This window comes from Eptesicus fuscus, chromosome 9 (genome assembly GCF_027574615.1).
Source record: "Eptesicus fuscus isolate TK198812 chromosome 9, DD_ASM_mEF_20220401, whole genome shotgun sequence".
NCBI classification, from domain to species: Eukaryota; Metazoa; Chordata; class Mammalia; order Chiroptera; family Vespertilionidae; genus Eptesicus; species Eptesicus fuscus.
The window spans coordinates 96,157,402-96,172,966 of NC_072481.1; the positions used below are offsets into that span (position 1 = coordinate 96,157,402).

General features: G+C 43.5%; 1 protein-coding gene across 2 annotated transcripts; it reads right to left on the reverse strand.

Annotated features, from left to right (window-relative positions):
• Positions 1 to 1,572: 1,572 nt before the first annotated feature.
• Positions 1,573 to 15,479, reverse strand: IRF4 (interferon regulatory factor 4). 2 transcript variants are annotated; one of them, XM_008154100.3, is made up of 8 exons: positions 15,261 to 15,479; positions 13,718 to 13,904; positions 12,815 to 12,903; positions 12,015 to 12,156; positions 9,609 to 9,716; positions 6,835 to 7,188; positions 3,924 to 4,036; positions 1,573 to 2,059 (listed from the first exon to the last, which is right to left on the reverse strand). In XM_008154100.3, the coding sequence occupies exons 1-8, from the start codon at positions 15,477 to 15,479 to the stop codon at positions 1,916 to 1,918; spliced, it is 1,356 nt and encodes a 451-aa protein (XP_008152322.1). In that variant the 3' UTR covers positions 1,573 to 1,915. The 2 variants fall into 2 exon arrangements, with proteins under 2 accessions (XP_008152322.1, XP_008152321.1); XM_008154099.3 differs by having other exon boundaries at positions 12,015 to 12,159.
• Positions 15,480 to 15,565: the final 86 nt, after the last annotated feature.

Here is a 15,565-nt window from a genome sequence, read left to right on the forward strand (position 1 = left end):
AGTACTTGGATTGTGGAGGGTTTTTTTTTCTTCTTTAAGAAAAAACAATTTAAGCAATAATTTCTACAGAATACGACTAAGGACAAAAGAATCTTAATCAATCACTACTAGGTTGTAGGACAGATGAAAATGTAGTACCCAAGTGGATCTGAATCTAAAAGCAAGGGAAACAAAAGGAAAAATAATAAACAAATTGATTACATCTAACTACAAAGCTTCTGCACAGTGAAAGGAAACCACCATTAAAATGAAAAGGCAACTTACTAAATGGGAGAAGATATTTGCAAATCATATATCTGACAAGAGGTTAATAGCCAATATATATAAAGAACTCATACAATTCAATAATATAAAAACAAGCAACCAGATTTTAAAAATGGGCAGATAATCTGAATAGACATTTTTCCAAAGGAGGCATACAGATGACCAACAGGCACATGAAAAGATGTTCATCATTAATTATTAGGGAAATACAAAACAAAATCAAAATGAGATATCACCTCACTTCTGTTAGAATGGCTATTATCAAGAAGACCATAAAAAATGCCGCAGAGAATTTGGAGAAAAGGGAAGCCTTATACACTTTTGGTGGGAATGTAAGTTGGTGCAGCCACTACAGAAAGTAGTATGGAGATTCCTCAAAAAATTAAGAATAGAACTACCATATAACCCAGCAATTCCACTTCTGGGTATATATCTGAAAAATACAAAAACACTAATTTGAAAAAACTCGTGCTCCCTATGTTCACTGCAGCATTATTTACAACAGCCAAGAAATGGAAACAACCTAAGTATCCGTCAGTGGATAAATGGATAAAGTAGATGTGATATATATGAATATCATTTAGGCATAAAAAAGATAAAAGCTAAAATTTTGCCATGCACTATAACAATGGATGGACCTTAAGGATATTATGCTAAATGAAATAAGTCAGATGGAGAATGACAAATACCATCTCATTTCATTTATGTGTGGAATATTAAAACAAAAACAACCAAATAAACAAAAACAAACTCATAGACAGAGAACAGATTGGTGGTTTCCAGAGAGGAAAGCGTTGGGAGGAGGGCGTGAATTGAATGGTTTCAATTGTGTGGTGAAACATGATAACTAGACTTTTCAGGGTGGTCACTCACTTTGTAGTGCATACAGATGTCAAATTACAATGCTGTACACCTAAAACATATATAATGTTATGTAGCAATTTTATACGGATTTTAAAAAAAGTACTACTCAAGGGTAGCCCTAATGCTTTTTGGCTCAAGAAGATAGCAACAGAGTCTACCAACTGGCTTCCAGGGGAACCTGAGAGGGAAGCAAACAGGGAGTGAACGGCAGGGCTTGGGGGCTACCCTGGGGTAAGACCCAGGCCAGCTGTGGAGATGGGCCACCCAAAAGCTGGAGGCACCGTGGCCCAACCTCAGTCAAAGACTCCTTTCTTTCTATAAGCAAGCATTTTCTACAGCAGGAATATCTCCTACATGTATTAATTTGTTTCTTTTGTGGGCAGAATAGCCTCAAATTTAGATTTTACTTCCCTGAGAAATAATACAACACTTAAGTGCTTTCATCGCTCTATTAGTGGTCAACACTGAAACATAAGTTATCTCAGTCTTCAAGAAATAATCCACATCAAATAAAATATAGCATTTCAGTGAATGTAAACACACCCTTTGGTTAATTTCACAGTTATCACCAATGTTGGCAATCTACGGGAGACCATCAAGACCACCATCCGTTCTTTTGGAATAAGCTTGTCTGTCAATCAGATGGAGCTGATTTTCTACACATATTCCTGCTGAGATTCTTCTCAAATGTCATCAAAAAACAAAAACAAAACAATATGAAGGGGGTTCAATCAGCTGTGGTGTCATAGTCAGATATTTACAATGAAGCAGAATCACGGGACGTTTCTCATTCTTGAATGGAGGAGTGGCGAATGGACCTGTGATAATCCTCTGGACTGCTCATATGTTCAGGTAAATCATAGCCCCTTAGGAAGTGTCCACTGTTTTGCTGAGCGAAATAATAGAGCTGTCTGGCCAGTAGAGGTTCAACCTTTAAAAAGGTTTGAAGAAGACATTACTAAGATATTCTTTTTAACATCCTGTAATTGGCTTATCATTAAATAACTCAATATATGTAAGAGTGTAATAAAGTTAAGTCCAAAGTTAGGTGCTATAACACATAAAAAATTTTATACTTGGGGCCTTCTGAAGAACCAATTTTTGTGCATCTTTCCATCCATCAACCTCTAAACAGAATCTACTTAATTCTGGGTTTCAATTGAAGGTAAAGATGATACTTTAAAATCATCTGTCTTTAGAAATTTACATTTAACCGAGACTGCAACAAATCAGGTAAAATGACCAAATTAAAAGGAAATTTGAGGTCATATTTAGTGAATTTAGGTAACTATGACAAGGATGAAGGGGATCATCCTGAACAGTCTTACAATTCCAGGATGACCTAGACCATCTGTGTTTCTTAACTAAAGAGAAAAAAAGAGAAGCAAAATCATCAACAAAACTGCTATTGTGGGAACATTTACTTGTTCCCAAATTAATCTAATTTGTCTATTAGTGTGATTGCATTCAATATTAAAATTTAATTTTCAGCTTTTCCTAAATTTACAGCATCTAAAAACACCAAGTACTTTCAGTCAATGCTGCTATTAAATTGATCTTTATGTTATTTGATATACAGCAACTTAAGCATACTCATATGAAGAACCCAAAATAAATTAAATCCATAATAAGAGGAATAGGAACTCCTGGGCACCCCTCCCCCAAACCCGTTTCCTTTGAGGCACCGCAGGGTACAACATGATTTCAGGGGTCTTCGCCTGGGGAACCCTTCCTTGCCTAATTATAGGAAAGCTAGCGCATCCAAAACCCTTAAAGTCAGATTGATGTAGGAGTTTGTCACCAAGTTCTTAAATGTTATTTATCAATGCCCAGTTTAGTTCGTCATTTAACAATCCCAGTTGTTAACAAGATTATATCAGTAATTATATCAATCATTGGCGAGGATTCGTGAGAAACATCTGAAGTCCGTAGGATTACATTTTTGTTTATTGGTTGTTTTGTTTTTTATTTTACAATCAAGAAGGGGGACTGCATGTTTAAGATTAGATAGTGTTTTATTTCAGTTTTCAATAAGAAACATTATCAGAACTAAAATATGACCTGAATTTTTATATTATGTGGTATAATTTTTACCTTCGCTGCTCATTATTTGGGCCCATTAATAACTCTTGAAGGTATGTAGCAATGCAAAATTTTCAAATACAAAAGTCCTAGGTATTCAAAACTCTTTTCTGTGGCAAATTAATGTTAAATGTTATCAATATAAACCTCTTTTTCTTTCTTTTTTATAAAAACAGGTGTTTACTTGCCACAGTTGAACCCATCTTAAATTCGGCCTCAGGATATTACAATGGTCTGATCTCCCTGCATTCCTCCAAATAACACTTGGCTCTTGTTTCCAATAATTATAATTTTTTAAAATCAAAAATCCAGAAATTAAGAGATTTGGGAAACATTTGAAGGAGCTACAAAATACACATTTGGGGAAAACTCCATCAAATGAAAATCAGACAGCCTTTTGATTGCAATATTAAACTGAAGAATTATAAAGGGCAACTTTTAGCATCAATCTTCTTAAATCCTTATAAAATGGAACTATGACAGTTTCCTTGAAAAATAAAAAAGAGGGGACAAATGAAATGGTTGGAAGTTAGCTCCCCTTCTGAGGACCAGATTTCTAGGACTGGGAACAGGATGCGGTGTCAGGGCTGCTCTCCTCGCACGGGCACTGAGTTACAGCCCTCCCTCCCTGTCTTTACGATACTTCTCTAAATAGACCCCTGTCCTTGGTGAAAAATAGGGAGACAATCATTTAGATGTGACTAAATACTCACGTGAGCAGTAATAAGTTTCCTTTGTCTCTGGGGATCCGGAAACTCTTCCCCGAAGCACAGAGTTACCTGGAATCTTGGCAGCGGACGGCCATGGTGAGCAAATGCTTGCAGTTCTGAAGAAACCCCATAAGAAAAACAAAAACATGCTCAGAAACCCTCATCATTGAGCAGAAGAGGTTAAACCAGGCAGCAAAAGCTCCGTGTTGATTCTTAAGACTAAAACAGGAATGAGTACTCTTTACTTCTCTAAGAGGGGCTTTTAGCCCACATGCAAAATTCCATGTACCTGTTCCTATTTGTGCTTTCCTCAGAGGGTGCAGGTCTCACTTGATTCTTCAGGGGAATAAGGATTGGAGGTTAAGAACCTTGCTTTGCAGTACTGAACCCAAGAGGATGCAAAAGGTAGCAGAAACGAGTGAAGGAGAAGAAAAAGGAAGAGAAATATAGCCATGTGGAGGCAAAAGAATAATTTATACAAAGTTTTCTTTTAAAACAATCAGAATTTTATGACTTGTCCCAGGATTACTTAGAAACCTCCTCTCAAAGCTGCTGATACAATCCATTGTCAACCCAGGACTCTGTGTGACTTGGGCACCACAGACAAGGTCTGTCACCATCCTGGAGACTGAGCCCAGTTCTGGGCAGTGGCGTTCCACTTGGCACGAGGCCCAAACTGTGTGACTTCAGCAGACTTTTTGCCTGCCTTCTGGGACAGACGATGGTCTGAGATGGAAAGGGGAGCCATGAAGACTAGGGGCCCCACTTTCGTGGAAGCCACCACGCCTACCCTGAGACTGCAAAATGGAGAACAGAACACTGTTGGAAAGATGTGTTCAGCACCCGACGTTGAGCCATGTCCCCTCACCCACATTCAAGGTAACTCTCGTGCCTCTAGTTGCGCCTGTTCTTTCCGCTAGACTCAAATGTCACTTCTGCCAAAGAAGGGCGCCTGACAGTCTCTGCCGTGACTTCTGTAGAACAGCACCGTTGCATCTTTATCAGATCCGCACCCTTGGCGGTGCCCCTGGGGCTGTCCCTGGCAGCCTGCAAATCCTGAATGGGTAGATAGCAAAGATTTCCACTGCTCTCTTCAACCGAAGAGGAGTTTCTAGCTAACTCACTAGACTGACTTCCTGCTTGTTATTTTCTTCCAGAATTCAAATGAAACCTCACCAACTTAAGATGTATAAAAGGCATTTACACCACAGAGGCTTGAGACTACACCTCCACAAGCTCATTAGGATGGCGTGTTGGTACAGTTATCTGAAGAAGTCCTGCCTCCTTTGCCCGATACCCTGAAGGTGCCCTGTGATTGTGCAGAAGCTGGTCTACTCGGCTTGTGACTACAGGCCCCTCCCTGCACCTCAGTGAACACTTCCAGATAAGAGCTTGCTGTGGACAGAAAGCACAGCTCTGGGTTACAGAAGTGAAAAGACCAGAGTAATTCTTGCTCACAGATAAACACTAAATTCTAGGCAAATGAATTTGCAGCCGAGGATGCTGACAGCTGGCACGTCATGCCTGCCACTTCTTGACTGCATCCACCTCTCAGTTCACTGTGACTCAAAGAGGAACTTACTGTCTCGTTAGAATGAGAGGCCTCTACCTTCCTAAAAGGTGCCTCGTGAGAGAAACTCAGAGAAGCAAGAACCATTTCCCTGGGTGCCTTAACGAAAGCCTACCCCTATGGCAGCTTCTGGATCCAAAGAGACCAGAATCCACAGTCTTGGAGGAGTTCCAAACCCAGTGGGTACATTCAGACCCCACTCTCAGGACCCCACCGTGATCACCTGCTGGGCTCCGGACAGAGAGAAGCCTCACAATCCTGCAGCTTGGTTAGGAAGGGGTATTAAGACGCAGGTGGCTTTGTCACCTGAGGTGCTGCCTTAGGGAACCTGACAGAGTGCTCCCTCTTCCTGTCACAGCTCTGTGGCAGCGTTAGTCATCTAGGGAAATATTTGTTTCAGCACTAAAAGAGAATTTGAATGAGCCTAAGCGAATTTGGGCAAGTTAAACCCAAAAAGCTGAGCAAAGGTTAATGTGCCAGAGCATTTTTATTGCAAATGGTTTGACTTAAGAGGGACGTTCAGGGAAAGAAGGGCACAAGAAAACCTGAAGACACAGGCATTTTCGAAGGGGGCACTTTTAAAAGAACAGGTTAGGGTCAGGTAGAGAAAGAACTGGCAATTAGTGCAGGTTACAACAGCTTTCTCCCTCCCAAAGGGCAGCGTCCATATAGATGGCCACATGAACACTTAGGTTGAAACTTTGGCAATAACTTAGCCAGCAGTTTCACAAAAGCCAGCCCAGGGCTAATTTAATTGTCATGAAATCAAAACTAGGAAAACAAAACTTACTGGTTCTGGAAAATATGTTTTGAGACACACATATATAGAACAAGCTCAAAGCCTTCTTATAATTTCCCTTCAAAATCAGTTCAGCATACTATCCTTGGTCCCATCTGCACAAAGTGACACATCTCATAACTAAGAATGTCACCAATATACTTCTCACAGTTACATTTTTCCTACGACCTTAAAAGAGCTGAAACATCCACAGATGTGCCTGTTCAGATCATACTGCCAATAAGCCAAGAACCTTGTTACTAGGTGACTATTTGTTGAATTCCAGAATTTCAAACCATGAGCCTGGACCACATCCCCCTGAGCAATCACCCTCCTCTTCACACCCTTCTGCTGATGGAGAGGAGCTGGTGGTAAAAGGAGAGGTAAGATGTGAACCAAACAAGAAACCTATTCTGGGATCAGGATTGACAGAAGGAGACCTCTGTCTGGGTGAGTGACCTGCTGTTTTTGACCACTGTGGCAGACAGGCCATCACCACCTTATTCTCTCTCTGTAGGCTCACGGGTGTGAGGCACTCCATTCTAACCGATAATGAGGTGCATTACCTGATAAAAACTGCTGTGTGTCAAACAGCTTGCAGGTCTGGTCTCTTTCCAGTTTGTTGGGCCGGTCACTGCACAATGCCAAGGGTCCATCCCAGTAGATCCTGCTCTGGCATAGTCTTTTGGCGTAGAGCCCGTCAGGGGCCATCCAGAGGACCACACCCCTTTCCAGGTGACTCAGCAGTTTCTCGATGTTTTTCCTCTGACCATTGTCCTCTGGGTAGGGGAAGAGGACTTGGTCCAGGTTACTGGCATCATAGGTGTGCCCATGGGAGATCCGACAGCCTTCAGGGCTGGCCGTGGTCAACTCTTTCACCAGGACTTCCCGGTAATACAAGCAGATGTGGAGTCGGCAGTCTGCAAACACAGAGCACTTGGGGTCAGTGCTAAGGGACCAAGAGCATTGCACACCCTTCATGATGCCAAACTACCACACAAAGTACAGCATTTGGTGGGACACTGCTGCCCCAAGATGCTCCATAGAAAGTAAAAAGTTCCAGTGTCTAGGAAGTCTGGGATCTGCGTGCCTTTTTCTCGCTCCTGGAGATTCACAGACAGTGAGATGATAGAAAAGGCTCACAACTCAATTGGATGTTGTCTAACTCTGCATTTCCCCCATTTATGTGACCATGGTTTTTTGGGGGGTTGGGGAGCATATCTTTCATTAATTCTAGAAAAAATAGGTTTGACTATTTTTAGAGAACACCACAGTAAAGAGCTTCCTCTCCTCCCTCTCTCTCTCTCTCTCTCTCTCTCTCTCTCTCTCTCTCTCTGTGTGTGTGTGTGTGTGTGTGTGTGTGTGTGTGATGAGGTAATGGTGATGTCTAAAACACTAAGCCATGTACCACTGAACAAAAATTCATCTTTAGGCATGACAATCAGTTTTGATTTTGGAGAAAATAAAATCCAAATATAATTTCTACTACCAAAAAGAGTATAATGATGTTTAGGTGGGGAAGCAAATATATCCACACATCTGAAACTACCCTAAAATGTCAATATGATGCCATTAGGTTAACACACACATATTGAAGTTTCAGGAAGGCTAAACACTAAGTTAACAGTGGTGAGCTCTGGGTGGTGGGAATGTGATGTGTATTTTTCATTTTTGCTTTTCTGATTTTTAAATTAGTTTTTTTTCACAGCATATATACTACTTGTATAATAAAATTAATTCATGTGTGGAAGGAAAGGATTCAATAAGACAAATATTCTCACGGTGAAGTCTGCTGAAATCCCACTAGGCTACATGTTAAAGTTTGAAAATAATTCTAAAATGGTGCTTTCTAAAACATTAAACAAGATGAACTCAGTTATAAAATTTTGCTGATTCCAGAACCTTCTTTGACTTATGACCCACAGACTGAAAGGACCAACCTAGGATTGCAAAGGGTCCCTTAGCAAAGCACGAGGACTCTGTGGATAGGCACCAGCTACCCTTGTTCAAATGTATGGGTTTAAAAAGGAATGATAATTGCAGTTGTCTAATAAATGCATTCAACTAATTAATCTGTCTTATGCATTCCAAAAACAGAAACCCACAAAACCCTTCTATTCCTCAATGTCAGGTTTTGAGTCTTAACCCACATACTGTCTCAATTCTCCACTTCAATTTCTGCTGTTATAAACATAGGCAGAGAGTGAGCTGGGAGGGCATACGCTGAGGAGAGTGGGCGTTGGCCATTAGAGGTGACGTGCAGGGTAGGTTTCATTTCATTATATGTCATCAAAAATCACAAGGTCACAGTGATACAAATAGCTGTTATTTCCTACTCTTCAGGCACCCACACAAGTTGTAGGTGCTTAAGAAAGCGTTCGAAAATTTCTAAAAACAAACACAAGCCTTTCTGCTTGGAAAATCTCCTTCCTCCAACATTCAGGAACATCTAGGAAGAAGGCAGCAGCCTCATTCAGAACTTTGGAACCAAAAAGGACGAAACCACAAAAACTCCAGCTTCCCTTGTAGAGAGAAAGGTGCCTACAACTTGTCTCCCTGAAACCTTGAAAATTTAACTGATTCTGTCACTGATTTTTAAAGAAGTAGGAGGGAGAGCACAGGAGAATCTGGAAACTTAAGCTTTTCATTTTTAATATAAAAAAACAAATCTCATTTTAAAACAATGCAACACATTACCTAAAAAATAAATATGCATACACCACATACAGTTAGTACACCTTGAGGTCCCTTCCTTAAACAGGTGGGATCTCCAAGGTGCCAGGACTCTTTTAGAAATGAAACCTTGAAAATCAGATCTAAGCCATATTTTCTGCAAGACATATCTCAATATGAATGCAACTGTGATGAAGGCAAGGCAGCTAGAACTAGCATCCCTGAGAAGCTGATGAGAACACTGTTTGTGGCTAAACCTGGAAGGATGATCAGCTTTTCAAGATGAGAAGCCCTGGTGCTTTTTTTCCAAGAAGATAGACTACATTGTGAGGCTGTTAGCTGAAGAGGGGCCAGGTAAAGGAAACTGGGGTGTTTGCATATTCGAGGAAATTCAGATAGATGCTAATGGAGAATGTAAAATGACTCATCCAGCATGTAGAGTTGCATCAGAATCCTAAGCTGGCTTCTGGGTGCTAACTTTTCTAATGTTCCTCATCCACAAGGTGGGGAGTCAGGGGTGTCCACACACATCTGGGCACCAGCTGGAGAAAAGTGAGGGCCCACGGGCTGTGTTCACCAACCACCCCATCAAATCTACCCAAAAGTGAGGCGAGTACCGCAGGCACCAGCCTCCCTTGGGTGCCGCCAGACCGTAAGCCACACTCACCTGAGAGGGCCAAGGCTTCGGCAGACCTTATGCTTGGCTCTATGGGGATTCCAGGGGCCTGGGACTCAGGTGGTGCACAAGCATAAAAGGTTCCTGTCACCTGGCAACCTGTATTTGCAAATAAAAGTCAGAGTTTGTACACAAATAGGAAGGCCTCCACTCCTGAGGTGTGGCTATTAGCCCCTGGTTGGGGGTGCACCAATTCTGGGAGGGAAGGGCTTCAGGGCCCTTTGGAGCTGACCACTGGCTCTCCCAAAAGACCAAGACAAGCTGAAGTCCAATGGGAAAAACCAAAGTCGAAGGAGGAAGGAGCCTTTCACAGATTTGGAAGGAAATTCAGAACTCTCCCACAGTAATTTTCTTCTGTCTTCCTCCTCTCCTGTCCTCTCCTCTCCTGTCCTCTCCTCTCCTGTCCTCTCCTCTCCTCTCCTTTCTTTTTCTTACCTTTTCTTTTCTTTCCTTTTTCTTCCTTCCTTCTTACCTTCTTTCCTTCTCTCTTCCTTTCTTTCTGTTAGTTAACACCTTCATCAGCACACATAATTACTATTACGTGTGTGTGTTTGTGTGTGTGGTGAGAACACTTAAGATCCGCTCTTTTAGCAACTTTCAGTATCATACAGCATTGCTAAATAGTCACCACGCTGTACATTAGATCCCCAGAACTTACTCATCTTATAATTGGGAGTTTGTACCCTTTGACCACATCACTCCATAACTGATAAACAGGGAAACTGAGACTCAGAGAGATGAACTGATTTAGCCCCGTTCACACAGCAAGTTAACAGCAGAACTGTGAGCTCAGGTCTACACGAGTTCTCACGCCAAAGAGCCCAGTTAGAAGCTGCACTTTATTTAAGGTCAATGAATGCTTCAAGCTCTGCCTGCCTACCCTGTCTTTCTGCGTAGCTCTGGGCATTGTCTCCTTACTGAAGTTATTAATTCAACAGAGCCCGAAGCACTGGACATAGGTCTGAATTCCAGAGACGGGTTTAATGTTAGCTAATCTTCCACTATGATCTAGAAAACCAACCCTTGCTGAAGTCATTATTGAAAGCTAATAAAACGGAATTCTGAGTTCTTCTGTAAACATGCTACTCAATACAGATCATAAACTTCTTCAATGCCATATGCCAAGAGGTTTGAACAGACTAGAAAAACGAGGACTGACCAAGTCTTTCCAGAACATACAAAACAATGTGTGCTGATCCATCTCAAGATTTCTATTTAAATAATTAACTCAAAAGTTCTAAAAGCCTGGCGCTGGCCAGATAGCTCAGTTGGTTAGAGTGTCATCCCAATACACCAAGGTTGTGGGTTCTATTTCTGGTCAGAGAACATACAAGAATCAGGCAATGAATGCGTATATAAATGGAACAACAAAATCAATGTTTCTCTCTCTCACTCTCTCTTTGTCTCCCCCACTTCCTCTCTCACTCTCAAATCAACCAATAATTTTTTTAAAGTTCTAAAAGCTTGTGTTTGCTGTATTGAATACACCACATGAAATTTTCTCTTCACCTAACCAGCTAGTGCTTCTGCTGATAGAACTCATCTTGATATCTGGGGACCCTACGGGCATGGGACCACAGCTCATCTAGAATGACTAAAGTCCTTTGGGATCCGAAACCAGCACTACACACCTTGTGGAGACTGTTTATGTTACTTATTTCTTTATTCCCTTCTTATTATCACCTCTAATCCCAAGAACAGCTACAATGGGTACAACATTGTTTAAGAGAAATATACTAGCTCAATAATCTACTGGTGCCCCTGTGGAGAGAGGGACTGGGCAGAGCTGGAATAAACCCATTTTATAGATGTGTAGACAGGAACAGACTAGCAAAATTTTGTGGCCTTCAGTCAATATTAAGGGACAATTCAGGAGGGAAGGCTGCTAAAATCTACTCTCTCTTATTTTTTTTCTGAAGATTAAAAGTAAAGCTTAAGATTATTTAGCAAGGGTAAAAAATATTAACCTTTTGAACAAGTAATTTAAAAAACATAGCTAATCAGTTTGACATCTGAAACTGAATCCCAGCCCTTCACTTTCATAGAGTACATTCTGTGAGCTTGCCTCTATAAAAAAATGGAGCAGTTTTTAGCTACCTGAAGTCATTTCCATGATGTTTAAATAAGATCTCACATACGGTAGTTGTAAGCATAGATCCTGGCACACAGTAGGCCAGGCGTCTATAACCTCTGGCATCCTTCCTCCTAGGACCTTACCATCCCATAGGAGAGGGAACACCCTCATTCACTGTGTGACGTCTTTCTCAGCAGTTCTGATAAGGGGAGAGAGTTGTGGTCTGCCCAGAGGACAGAGTAGGAGAGACCAGGGCCCGTACGCTAGGTGCACTCTGCTGTGTCAGTGGCAGCCACAGCAACCTGCCCCAGCACGGTCCTCACCATTTTCACAAGCTGGGCCTTGCCAGTGGTGGCTTCGGGGTCCAAAGGTCACAGGACATTGATAAGGAATGTCAGGGTGGGGCTGGTCAGGGACGTATTCCCTCCAGCTTCGGTCATGAGGTGGCATCATGTAGTTATGGACCTGCTAAAGAGATGAAAGCAACCAGATCAGCAAAGAACAGTTCGTGGGCATTGGAAAGGGAAGCAGATTCTTTTATATCCTCCCAAACTCCTCAGGCAATCTTTTATTTGGCTGGCAGCCAAATCATTTTTTTCATCTGAAAGACCTTGGAGTGAATGGCTCATCACACTAGGTGAAAACTATCCATAAAGAATCAAGATAGCACAATGGAGACAGTGATGTAAAGTAATGACATATGTAAAGCTCTATCATATGGTTAAACCTGGCGCCAAAAGTCCTGTAAGGAAATTTGCCATCTCTTCCCCACCAAAGTGAACGCCACAGAGCTGTAATTCACATCAGGAATGTCTAAAGAGATCAGCTGCCCGCGGTTTCACATGATATAAAGTACTACTTCCAAAATCGCCAACTTCCACAATAGGTCTGTTTCACAGAAGATTTCAGAGTCAGTAGTGGAAGTCTACACCAATAGGCAGACACATGCAGCCCTCCCCTCCTCCCAACCAACCCCGAGAGCTCACTGTGGAAAGTGAGGCATTCATTCAATGCCCAGGGATTTTGTTTAGCTGTTTGACTGATAACAGAAACAAGCTTATGCTGTTTTTGTCTGTGTGTTTCCCCAGCCTTCCCTTCCAGAAGCCCTGCACCTCCACGGTACCTGAGCTGGGAGTGAGGTGTAAGGAGTCGGCATGGCATAGGGGTGGTTCATGGTCATCTGTGGGTCCTCTAGGGTGAGCTGCTTGGCTCCTGTATGTTTTTGCAAAAGGGAAATGGCACAATGTAAAAAAAGGGAACTGACATAACTAAACATCAAATCTTAGAAAATATATCTGAGGATTTAATTCCTAGAATGCGCAACGCTGTTGACAAATTAGACATTTTCCAGCAATTCCCTTGGGCCATTGTTTGACCATTCCATTAAACTGATTTCTACAAGGTCCTGCTGTGTGGAAGGCACCTGGTGACAGAAAGGGCCCCATCAGCAAAACGTGCTGCAAAGAAGGTCACCTGTATGGTGTGTTACAATGCAGATTCCTGGGCTTTACTCTGACACACTGTCAGAAGGTCGGAAAGAGGGAGTCTGAATTTGAATAAGCAGCCCAGCTGAACATAGTGCACCCTAAAAGTTGACATTTTTATTAATATAAATAGTGGCAATATAGTGGGGAGAGAAGAGGCAGAGACAAATATATGAATGTATGAATGCTTCCCTCTATGAGAGGTTAATCCTGAAAAACTAATAAGTAAAGCTTTGAACAAGTTCTCCATTTTCTTATTTGGAAATTTGGCCTATAACTTAATAGACCTAACTGGAAAATACACAGGTGCACACACGCAGGTGTAGACGTGGAGTGTGAGAGAGTATCCCTACACTAAAACCCGAAGACTTGCAATTAGTGACCCAGAGAACTCGGACAATGAGCCTGCTGGGCTTGACCATGGGGCAGATGGCAGGCAAGCTAGTGAAAACAAAAATAGAAAAGTGAGCTTCAGAATGAAATTAAGGTGCTACAAGTATCAGACTGCCAATATCCTGTGACCCAGATCGAGGAAGTCCCACCTTTTTTGGCTCCCTCGGGAACAATCCTGTATACTTTGTAGGGGTCTGAGATGTCCAGCTGGCTCCTCTCAACCAGTTCCTCGAAGTCATTGCTCTTGTTCAAAGCACATCGTAAACGTGTCTTCCATGTGGGAGGGTCTGGCTTGTCAATGCCTTCTCGGAATTTTCCTTTAAATAGCGCCCAAGCCTGGTGGGAAAGAGGAGGGGGAAAGTTAAAATACAAGGTCTTTTTAAAAAGAATCTGGAAATTGCAATTCTAAAGGAAAAAATGATGCTTCTGTGCTTCAAATTCACACTGTTGCTCAAAATGTAGGCGAGAACCACACCAGGGGTCTTCCACGTGCAGCACTGTCACCGCCGTCTGGGCCATTGCTGAGGTGAAGACAAGTGGTGGGAATAGTCTCTAAGTGTTTGTGACAGGTGGGGAAGATGTGGAGGATCCCTGGAAAAGGACCCGCTCACCCAGTTTCTGCAGTGGGTTTGACTGGAACTAGGGACAGAGCTGCATGGTGAGCTGTCAGCCAGTTTGAGGTATTCTGAGAGCAAATTCCCTGAGGAAGTCCCCGTTGGGACTGGGCCCTAATTCAAAGCTCACGGGGTAACTGCTCTGGGAGAAAACAATCCTGACAGGGACACACACACACAGCAAGAGGGAGACCCAGAGAGGATCCTGGAAGAAGAGAAATATTTAGAGGAGGAGAAAGAGAAAGAGAGAAACCCAAGAGGGTGGGGAGAGAAGAGGCAGAGACAAAGACAGAAACTTAGAGAACAATTTCCAGAGAGAGAGAGAGAGAGAGAGAGAGAGAGAGAGAGAGAGAGAGAGAGAGGACTTGGAAAGAGGGAGTCTGACCAACAGGCAGAGAAATAGAGGGAGAAATAGGGATGGAGCGGCCCAAAGAGAGCTGGAACCAGAGAGTGTCCGAGCCAGAGAGAGTGAATCAAAGATAAAAAAGAATCGGATCGAGACAAATAGCAAAAACATAGTGAAACATGTAAACAGTTCCAGAGGGGGGCGGGGGGGGGGGACCGACTGACCAGCACACCCACAGGCGCTCACAAAGACAGAAACACAAGTTGACTAGAGGAGGCAAGGAAAGACCCAGGAGTACAGGAAGCGGCTCCGATGGAAACGGCGAAACCCACAAAAATGCTGCCAAGAACACTCCAGCTACTGTCCTGGGAAGGCGGGCCTCCCCGACTGAGCCTCCGGGTACCGCTGGAGCCTTCTGACTCCCTGAGTGCTGCTCGAGCCCCACGTTCAGAATCGGACCGGCCCTCCCGTGTGTGAAAGCCCTGGAGAAGGTGAAACTTCCCTTCTCCCAGGGCTTTGGCCCATCCACACCTGTTGCTCCCGGGCCGCCCGCCCTGCTGCGACCACCCCTTCTCGTGGGGTCCCGGTGGGTTACCCTTCCCTCTTTGAACCGCGCGGGCCAGGGCGCACCCCGCAGGGACTGGGCGCACCGAGGACCCCGGGCTTGGGACCCGTCCGGCTCTCTGCGGCCCTCCCCCCGTCCCGACCGCGGGCTGCCCACGTGCGTGTAACCTTGAAGAGGGCGGCGTCCTCCTCGCGGTTGTAGTCCTGCTTGCCCGCGTGCTTCCAGGGGATGCGGAAGATGCTCTTCTCCTCGTTCTCCCACACCAGCCCTGGGTACTTGCCGCTGTCGATCTGGTCGATCAGCCACTGGCGGAGTTTCCCGTTGCCACAGCTCACAGAGCTCATGCCGAACTCTCCGCCTCGGCTGCCACCGCCCTCCAGGTTCATGCCCGGGCACCGAGGGTCCTGCTCTCGCGCTCGGGGTCTGCCTCCTGTGCTCTCTGCGCTGCAGGTGAGAGGGGAACCTTCCCTGA

Bases quoted from the DNA above. Each gene is read 5' to 3' on its own strand.
- IRF4 (XM_008154099.3), bottom strand. From the start codon at position 15,479: ATGAACCTGGAGGGCGGTGGCAGCCGAGGCGGAGAGTTCGGCATGAGC. The intron at 9,717-12,014 runs GTGAGGACCGTG...TTGCAAATACAG, and splicing joins AGGCCCAGCTTGTGAAAATG to GTTGCCAGGTGACAGGAACC. The intron at 4,037-6,834 runs GTAATGCACCTC...GGGTTTCTTCAG, and splicing joins CACACAGCAGTTTTTATCAG to AACTGCAAGCATTTGCTCAC.